At 47.0% G+C, this 10,000-nt stretch overlaps 2 protein-coding genes across 2 annotated transcripts in view; both read left to right on the top strand.

The window, feature by feature from the left end:
• The window catches only part of LOC132954122 (meiosis inhibitor protein 1-like), a 38,944-nt gene extending 33,367 nt beyond the window's left edge, over positions 1 to 5,577 (top strand). Inside the window, exons 27-30 of the mRNA XM_061026592.1 lie at positions 499 to 580; positions 1,533 to 1,639; positions 2,333 to 2,464; positions 4,447 to 5,577. Coding sequence (XP_060882575.1) covers positions 499 to 580; positions 1,533 to 1,639; positions 2,333 to 2,464; positions 4,447 to 4,731 — 606 coding nt within the window. The 3' untranslated portion in view covers positions 4,732 to 5,577. The remainder of the gene's footprint in view (positions 1 to 498; positions 581 to 1,532; positions 1,640 to 2,332; positions 2,465 to 4,446) is intronic.
• Positions 5,578 to 5,886: 309 nt separating this feature from the next.
• Positions 5,887 to 10,000, top strand: part of LOC132954615 (coiled-coil domain-containing protein 134-like) — an 11,510-nt gene continuing 7,396 nt past the window's right edge. Inside the window, exons 1-2 of the mRNA XM_061027221.1 lie at positions 5,887 to 6,179; positions 9,496 to 9,632. Coding sequence (XP_060883204.1) covers positions 9,527 to 9,632 — 106 coding nt within the window. The 5' untranslated portion in view covers positions 5,887 to 6,179; positions 9,496 to 9,526. The remainder of the gene's footprint in view (positions 6,180 to 9,495; positions 9,633 to 10,000) is intronic.

Genomic DNA, 10,000 nt, shown 5'->3' with positions numbered 1-10,000 from the left:
CTCTGAAGTCGGCTGTTCAGCTGCTGATATGAATAACTCTCCTCTCCTTTCCTCTCCTCTCCTCTCCTCTCCTCTCCTCTCCTCTCGCTCCCTCTCTCACACCCTTGACTCCTTCTTTGCCTCAGGATTATGGTGAACACCCGTCTGGCCTACTTCAGTATTTTTGGACACTACGTCCTGCTCAGTGCCAGCATCACCACTGTGGGAGACACATGCATTATTAAATCCTAACTCAGACGCCTTGTTCTTTCTTTTGTTTTTTCTGTGTGTGTGTGTGTGTGTGTGTGTGTGTGTGTGTGTGTGTGTGTGTGTGTGTGTGTGTGTGTGTGTGTGTGTGTGTGTGTGTGTGTGTGTGTGTGTGTGTGTGTGTGTGTGTGTCCCTCCGCCTCCTGTGGATTCTGTGACTTGTAATTAAGTGACATTGAAGAGCTGGAAGATGTTCCTTTCTTCTTCCCTCTTCATCGTGTCCCTGACTTATCTCTCATGTTTCCCCGTCAGAAACACGAGCTGCTGCTGAGAGCCTCGGTGAACTGTCTGAGCTCCCTGCTGGGCTTCCTTCAGAGGAAGAGTCCGACTACAGGTACCAAACACTGAGACGCACGGGAGTATCAATAAGATATTGATTCAATAGGATATTGATCAATTTCAGGTCACTCCTGTTTGAACACATCAGCACCAAAGAGGGAGACCTCACAGTTTTTGAAATGTCGACTGTGTGTGTGATGAGGAAAATCAAAGACAACAAACCAAAGTCGGTGATGGCAAAAGAGAGAGAGTCGCTCTGCTCGCGACCCGGACTCGTGAGGCAGCTGAATGTTTGCAGCACTTTGAGCCCGAGACAAATTCCCCAAGAGGACAATAAAGTCTATCGTATCGTATCAGGATATCTTAGGATTTCAAAAGTTATAACAAGCTGACCCGAAGAGATCGACCCGAACAGGAAGTCAGAGGAGGAAACGCACACAGCGTCCGTTGAATTTCAAAATAAAGCACAACATACAGACTCCTGATTGTATTTCACTTTATCAACATGACGTCAAAACAGGATGAAGAACAAATCATCCTCAGAAAGTCTAACTCTACCCTGTTGTGGTCTTTTTGACCATTTAACATCTGTTCACTTGATTCATGTCAGAAGCGATGACACGATGAGTCACATTGTCAAGGAAATCTGTTCTCATTTCTTCAATTAAAATATTGATATTTAACACCAGCCATTAAACACGAGTCTGGACGATGACATATTGCCATCCCAATATTTAGTCCCGCCCCCAGTGTGCATGTGTGTGATCCCTTAGAGAGGGAGTAAAAGATAAAACATCTAAAACCTGAAGAGTTTAAAATCTGACGTTTTTAACTCTCTGCTCCTGCTGTGTCTCCATTTAGTCGCCTTTTGGCTGTTTTCAGAGAGATCATCTTTTCAGTGTACTCGGAGGAATGTTGCAAAATGAAACAGAATTGATCCGAGTGAAGCTTCCTGTTTGTCACTTCTCCTCCTGGGTTTATTTTTCTTTTCTCTCTGTGTCTGTAAGCAAAGAACGTGGTGTGTCAGCCGTGGAGTCGATTCCTCCTCAACTGCATGATGAGCTCAGGAGAGAGCTGCTGTCTGCACCCGGCCGTCCTCAGACTCATCTCCACTGTGAAAGGCTTTACACACACACACACACACACACACACACACACACACCACTCAAATCAAGTCTGCCTTCTCTGGTACTGAGCAGGGATTAATATTTGATATTGGAAGTATCAAAAGTTAATGAAGGTAATAAAAAGGTTGTCGAAGTGTTTGATTCATACGAGAGTGAGTTCTGACTCGCTGCAACACCTTCAAGTTTAAAAAACATTATCTCAACAGACTTCTTCTCCGTGTAGATTTTCTGTGAGGAGCTACTTTCCGGCCAAACCTTCCTCTGTATGGACGTCACCATACGAGAACTTTAAGTCTCTGATTTCTCTTTGTGACCCTCCTGCTGCAGCAAACAACATGTTTCTGTCTGACCTCCGACCTCTGACTGCATCACCAGCTCCTCCATTTCTGGGTTTTATTTTCTTTGTCGCCATGATCCGGTGCTGGAACAGAAACCCCACGCTTTTCACCAGCTCCTCCCTCTTCTCCAAATGTTGCCAACATATCTGTGTAATGTAGACGGAGCTCTCTTTGTTTCTCCTCCGGCAGAAACAAAGTTTTCCAACCTAAACTTTAGTAGACTGATGGACGCCGTGTGTTCTGTCTTCTCAGACTTTAAAATGTTTACAAAGAAGTTAACTCAAAACAACCAAAAGAATAACGTGTTTATGAGTCTTTCATCGTGTCTTCCTCTCTCTGCAGCTCCTGCAGCACCGCAGCACGGCCGTGCTGTGGGCGCCTGACCTGCTGCAGGTGATGGAGGCGGTGGAGAGGAGGGGCGTGAAGGAGCTCAGTGAGGACGCAGCACAGACCCTCAGACAGCTCCTCACACAGGTACAACCACACACACACAAACATGTCCCCCTCTGTGTGTGTTTGTGTCCCCACAGCTCGCTGGTCGGGCGGTGTTCTGCCACACCTAGGCAGACCTGGCCAGTCTCCTAGGTGTAGGATATTTAAGGCAGTCATCCTCTCTCTCTCTCTCTCTCTCCCTCTCTCTCCCTCTCTCTCTCTCTCTCTCTCTCTGTCTCTCTCCCTCTCTCTCTCTGTCTCTCTCCCTCTCTCTCTCTCTCTGTCTCTCTCTCTCTGTCTCTCTCTCTCCCTCTCTCTCTCAATCTCTCTCTCTCTCACCAGAGCTTTGATTCATTCAACTCTGTTATTCCTGTGCAAACTATAAATCACATGTCCTGCGTTCAAACACACCAGAAGCTTTGTTTGCATCTTTTAGAGATCAGCGTCGACTTCTCTGAATCTTTAAATCTGCTGCGATAACAAACGAGCTAACAGTGAGGAGCAGAGGTTTCTCTTCATGTTTGTGGCATCTCAGGAGAGAACAGAATGAATGGATATAACTGAGGTCTCTGTGAGCAGGTTCACATCATCTGTGTTTTTAAACATCCCAGTGGATTCAAACAGCTGGAGTCACTGAGTCACTGACAGGCTCCAGTAGAAACAGACGAATAATGAGATGACTGGAGCCGAACTGAAACTCCGACCCACACAGGTGCCTAACAGGTGACATGGTTAGCGTGTGTTTGCAGAGGTGGTGGTGTCAAACTCAACAGGTGTAGAGCAGGAGCCTCAAATGAGCTGCAACACTTCTCACACTGATTTATTTTTAGATACCACAGTTCACTGAGCTTCTCTCATCAACCGTTCTTCAGAAGAAGTTTGTTCTTAAAAACTCACAGACAAAGTTTTCCCAGATTTATTCTGAGCTGAGAACAAATTCTAAAATCTGACGCACGTTTGAGAGCTTCAGGACAGGACAGACAGCACCTTTATATTTTAAAATGACTTTTATTTAAAGGTCCAATCAGTGAGCTGTGTAGAGAGTGAGATGATAAAGGTATCTTACTATCTGATCATTAAGGAAACATGTTGAAGTGCTGGCTTCTCTGACAACAATGCAGCAGCCAGTATGTCCTCCTTCTAACTTTAGATTCTGCTCCTGAATGCTCTGGATTTGTTTGGACCAGAGAAGGTTTATATTGCGATAAAATATCTGACTTGGCTTCCTTCATGTTTATAAACTCACTCAGTATTCTGAAAGCAGCTCAGAGTGACAGAACGATGGCTGCAGCTCAGAGTGCACTGTGTGTCAGAGAGTCATGAACTGTGTGTGTGTGTGTGTGTGTGTGTGTGTGTGTGTGTGTGTGTGTGTGTGTGTGTGTGTGTGTGTTTCTGCAGATATGGAGGCAGTTCAGAGGAGGCAGGGTTCAACGTGACATATTTCTCTTCACAGTTTGAAGACAGTATGAGTTTTTACCCCCGTCATCTCTGCTGCAGTCTGTCACACACACACACACAATCACCTAAGTTAAAATGAGATCTGCATGACTGACTGAGGGGAAATCTCAGTTTGTGTTTCTGTCTCTGATCTCTGGTTTCATAGTCACAGTCTAACTCCTCCCTGTGAGTCCTGACATGACTTTCTGCTGAGTGTGCGTTCATGTGTGTGTTTGTGTGCGTCAAGCCATGCATGTGTGTGTGCATACACTTTAAGCACACAAGCATCATTTGCATTATCCAGACCGATGCAGAGCTGGATAAACACTGAAGCTTCAGAGTCCACCACATGGCAACCTGCGTGAGCATGGACTCTAGAGAGGAGGGGGGGAGACAGCTCTCTATGATGTTTAGAATTTAGACTGCAGTACTCATTTTAAACACTAGAGGTCAGAGTTACATACTGCTCCTTTAAGGTTTGGTCTCCGTATCTTCATCGTACTAAAAGTTGTCCCTTTTCCTCACCGTGCTGCTCCGACTCTCTTCTTCCTCTAAAAAACAAACAAAGTTCTCGCTCTTCTCTGCAGATCCTCGACGGCGTCCTGCAGCCTCCGCCCTCAGTGGAGGACAGGCTGAGAGTGATGAGTGTGGTGGAGTCACTCGACCTGCAGATACAAGCCGAGAGCTGCAGTCAGAGTCTGCAGAGCGACGTCTTGTATCCCTCCTATCAAGTGAAACACACTCAAACACACAGGCTGACATGCTGTACACCAACGCTCACATCCTGCAGGAAGCTGAAGCACGCTCCTGTGAGGGTCCAACACACGCAGGGTGGAGAACACCCAGAATGCACTTCAAATGTCAGCAGCTGAGTCTCCTCATCGATTTTCTCTCGCCGTGTATTGAACGTCCGTGTTGTGCGTCTCGATTAATCTCTCTGAGCGTGTTGAGAACAACACGGGGTCGTTACTGTATCTCTTTCTGCTCCTTAACCTCCGTCTCCAGGCGTGTTGGCGACGTGTCCATCTGTCTGTCTGACTTCACGCTGAGAGCCGGATGGCGCCCCGACAAACTGAAGATATGACGGACGTTTTCAAACCCTCAGTTCTGTTTTTATTTGTTTTGTTGTATTTATTTAGAACCCGTTCACCTCATGTTGTTTCTGTTCTTCTTCTCCTCATGAAGCAGCGCCGTCGTTTATCTGTGGATGTTTTTAACCTCAATCACAGGTACAGGACGCCACGGGGACATTTTAATCTGAACGCTCAACGAGCTTTATAAAATATTAAAAGACCAATCAATAAGCAGCAGAAAAAAACACAATAATAAAGATGGAAATAAAACTTCTGCTGTGAAGTGAAGAAAGAAGTCGAGGTGAAACCTGCGACCGTTAATGTGATCTTCAGTTAATTATCAACATAGTCACATAGCTTGTTTGTTTTTTACAGAGGATGTTTAAAGCTAATTCAAAAAGCTGTTTGAATAAAATACTTCCCTTTTTGGGGGAATCAAAAAAATACATTTTCTCCATAACTTTATTTAATTTTTATTTCTGTAAACACACGATGAAGTCTCTCTGGCCGGGTTTCAGTAAATTAATGTTGTTTACATTTGAAGGTCAAATATTCTAAATCCTCTTCTCCATGTTCCTCTAACTCTAACATGTGTCTCTAGTCCGTCTACAAACCCCCCAATGATGAGAAAAGTCCATCCTCTCCGTCTTCAAGATTTCAAGGGGGGCCCAACAGCTACTCTGACTCCTGGTGGTTTGCACTTGTTTCGGTTATGGCCGGCTGAGCTCGCACACAGACAGTGGCGATTCTAGGGTCTCTTTGGGCCCTAAGCAAGAATCAATTGGGGGGCCCTCCAACCATCACCATCATGGCTGCCATTGTCCCCACGCTTACTCCTTATCCTCTTTTTTCTCTCCTATAGACGGATATTTCCTCTTCACTGTATTGTCTGAGTCCTATTGAAAAAGGTTTGTGGCTAAAAGCCGTCATTAAACCGTCATTATGTCAGAGAACAGCTGAGAGAAACGGAACGCAGCCCACGCTTTGGTGGTGTCTCACTTTAAACCCTCCGTGCGGAAACAACATCCTCCTCCGCGAGTCTCGCCCGCTGGCTGTCATTCGTCCGCGCGGAGCAGCCGGAGTGGAGTAGCACGAGCCGCATGTAAATGAACACCTCCACCTGCGGATCCGTCCGGACCGAGCCGTCCCCCTCCTCTGCGAGCTGACCTTTACCGTGTGCTGCGGAGAGAACATCGGTTAAACGACTCTTCACCGGCTAACAGCCGCCGACCCCCGCTGCATACACGGTGAGTGAACCGAGAGTTTCCCGGCTGTAATGTCCGCCTCTCACCGGCTGGATCTTCCGGTTCTGATGGATGAACACGGCGTCGATGACAGGAGCGATCGATTAGTCGATTAGCTCCTTGAAGTACTTCGTTAATACCCCAACAAGCTCCCGGTGAGGAAACCCCGTGTTCACACACCGGACCCACGATCACGGAGTGTCTCCACATCACCTGCAGCATCACAGCTTCATGTCTTTACATTCATACAAACAGAATGTGGCTTTGATTCATTTCTGCAGACTTTCACGTGTTTCAGAGGAACAGGTCAGAGAGGGGAGGGGGGAGGGGGGTGTGAAATTAATTAAGCAACCTCTAATTAATGGTTCACGTGCCAGTCTTAACCAGCTCCATTACGTATGTCTGTGGCTCTGCCTGTGTGTGAGTGAGAACTGGAGGAGAGACAGATGATGTGTCAGCCTCTTGAACCTCAAACAGGCTGGAAGCCTGGAGGGGATCTGGATCCTCTCCAGCTGCTCATCCAGCTGTGTGCTGGTTCAATCCCCCTCCAAAGACGGCTGGTTAGCAGCAGGGTTACTATCATGTCTTATTTTAAAATGTATAACACGATATTTAAATAGATACTTAGAAGTGTTAGGAGCCGATGTTTTGTCATTTCTTGTCTTTAAGTCACAAACTCCTGCACACAAACTGAGAGGCACAAATATGTAGCTGCCAATGTGTTTGTGCAGCTCAGACGGGTACTCTGTCTCTCTGGAACCGGTAGTCTAGTGGTTAGTGTGCGCCCCATATAGAGAGACTTAAGCCCTCATGAGAGGCGCGGCCAGGGTTCAAATCCGTCATTCCCCACTTTCTACGATAATCGATGCTTGTAAAAAGTCAACATCGATACATGATTTGATTCCACTGCAACAGAAATGTAAGTCCTAGACTTCCTCCATCCAGAGACAGGACAGTGGACGGAGTCAGAAATCAGAGAGAGAGGGGGAGAGGGAGAGGAGGCACAGGTCGGACCTGAAACCCAGAGGACCAAACAGGCTTTTTAGAATGGGTGTGTATGTGACTTCCTGTGTTCTGCAGCCAGCCTCTAGTGGACACTCGAGGTACTGCAGGATTTTTACACTTCAGCATCGGCTTCATGTTTAAACACCGGAGGGTCTCGGTTGAGACTCAGGTTTCTGTTTGACACTTAAAGAATCAGAGAGATTTCTGATTGGATGATGGAATATGTGACAGCTCAGAGCGTGGAGCTCTCTCTCTCCTCGGGTCAGTGTGACCACACGCCCCCCCCCCTTACAAACCGGGATCCCCCACACACAGGACATCAAACTTCAGCCTCCCTCGGGGGGATTGTTGTTGGCAGAGAAATAAATCTCCTCCAGCCAAGAGATTTATGTGAGCTTACACGGCTTTAGTGAGAACTACTCTGCCTGCAGACATCCGCCCGGCTGACACACCTCACCCGCCGTGAGCGTGACGCTGACAGATCCAATCTGAACCCCCCCCCCCCCCAGTCTCTCCGGTCCTGGACTTAGAGTGAGAAAGTGAAAAGAAGGTTTGCTGATGTGTGTGTGTGTGTGTGGGGGGGGGGGGGGTTATCTTCTTTCTGCGGTGATGACCACAGGAAGAAATCCTCCACATGTTCAGTTTGTGGCTCATAAACGTTTAATTTCTCCTGAAGCAGCGTGGAAACATTTCAGCGTGTCAGCATCACCTGGTCAGGTGAAAGCAAAGTGTGAAGTTTGATGATCGTAGGGCTGTGACGTGATTTTTATAAAAGTACGTTAAACCCAACGAGGTTAATGACAGTAAAGCAGACTTCAATTAGAATCTGGACTGCAGTACCCGATTTAAACACTAGGTGTCAGAGTTACATGTTGCTCCTTTAATCTAACCTGACGGGGGTCAACTTTAATCCCATATATGGTCGTATGAGGAAGTCGTATTCTCAGCTTCAACTTTCAGCACGTTGTATGAAGTATCGTTTGATTCTGGCTGCTTAAGAATTCTGATCATTTGATTTGATCTCGTGTCGACCTTCTTAAGCCCCGCCTGTCTGGACGTATTAAGACTCCTTCCTGCCACATTAGACGTGAATGATCTGCCCTTGAAGTCTAAGCCTTGTTGCACAGGAACATCAGCAGCTGCTGGACTTTTCTGTCAGAGCTTCACGTCTGTTTGGAAGAACACAAAATCATCAAACAACCCGACACGAGAGACCACGCCTCCTTTTTCTCTGCTGATCTGGAGAAATAACTCAGCTCAGGAGCAGCACTTAAGGACGTTTAGTGCAGGCAGCGTTTCTCAGAAAGCTGGAAGCTTCCCAATAGATGTTCTCGGAAATGCACAAATTGACCTTAATCGAGTATCGTCTTCACTCAGGAGCGAGTTTTTCATTCTGCTGACTCCGTAAGATAAAAAGTTCTCTCAGTTTGTTTTTAAAACCTCTGACAGCAGAAACACAACGAGCTCGTCCTCTTCCATTTTCACTTCCTCTCCGTCTTCACCGTCAGGCAGAATAAAATCTTGATGTCTACGTTTGGACGCTCGCTGTGCTGCGGTGAAACATGAGGACGGAGGGAGGAGCAGAGACTCGTTCAGTCTAAATGAACATTTAGCACCCCGAGACTTTCTCTCACTTCACTCCTTCAGATTCCTGATTTGACTCCTCACGCTCCTCCATCATGCATGTTCCCTCCTTTCTTTGCGTGTTCAGATTTTAACAAAGGTGATGATGTCGTCCTCTTAGCTCCTCCTCCTCCTCAGTATGCCCCTCTTCCTACCCTGCAGCGCCCTCTGACCCCCCCCCCCCCCTCCTGGAGCTTTTTTATGGATGTCGGATATGAACTCATATCTTCAAGCTTTCATCATCTTTTCCTCCCTCCAGTTACTCATGTTTTCTGCGAGTGCTGACTTAAAAATGTGGCTTTCATCAAATTTTCATCTGAAGAGTTTCTATTTTTAGCTCTCGTATTTATCTCCTCTCTTACAGCGCCGCCTCTCTAATGTATGAAAAGCCTCCGAGCGAGGGGAAAGTTGCAACGACATGATAATGATAGCATGATAGTTGCAACGGAGACGCTAACTTTGCATGCAGAGAGCAGGAGTCGGAGGCGGGACTTGTTCCTGAGGGGATTATAAAGAGTCCTATCAGAGGGACATCAGGGTGTGTATGTGACTTCCTGTGCTTCTGCAGCCAGCCTCTAGTGGACACTCCAGGAACTGCACTTCATGAGAGAAGCTCCACCAATAAGAATGCTCCTCGAGTGTTCAGCTTGAGAATCTCTGATTTTTAACGATCTCATGTTTCTCTTCTCAGGTGTGTGCCTCTCTGACGCCCCCTGCTGACCATGCAGAGTGTGTGTGCGCTGCTCCTGGCGCTCGCCGCCGCCGCCGCCCTCAGCTCTGTGGACTCGGACGCACACAGACCGAGACACGACTCCAACCTGGAGATCTGTATCCTATCCTGCTGCACGATACGATGTGAACCGTTTTTATGTTTCTGTTGAAAAGTTCATAAACATGTTTCAGTTGACTTGGCGCTCCGTCATCAGAGCTTCTAGCGAGCCTCAGGATCCTCCAGGACGAATCCTCGCCGTGGCCACTTCCTCCGGTAGCGGGAGAACTTTGTGCACGGAGGAGTTGGCCACGCCGTCAACTCTCATGTGTTTGTGCTAAACTGCACAAACACATGAAAACGCTGCTGTTACAAAAAGTTCAAGAGTTTGTTTGTAATTCTTCAGTAAATATTTTAAACTGTTTGATCATCAGTCTTCAGCGTCGGTTTGAGTTGCCGTGGTAACCAACAGCTACTCCAACCAGCT

The sequence above is a fragment of the Labrus mixtus genome, chromosome 20 (assembly GCF_963584025.1).
Source record: "Labrus mixtus chromosome 20, fLabMix1.1, whole genome shotgun sequence".
NCBI lineage: Eukaryota > Metazoa > Chordata > Actinopteri > Labriformes > Labridae > Labrus > Labrus mixtus.
This window is presented reverse-complemented; position numbering and strand designations above follow the sequence as displayed.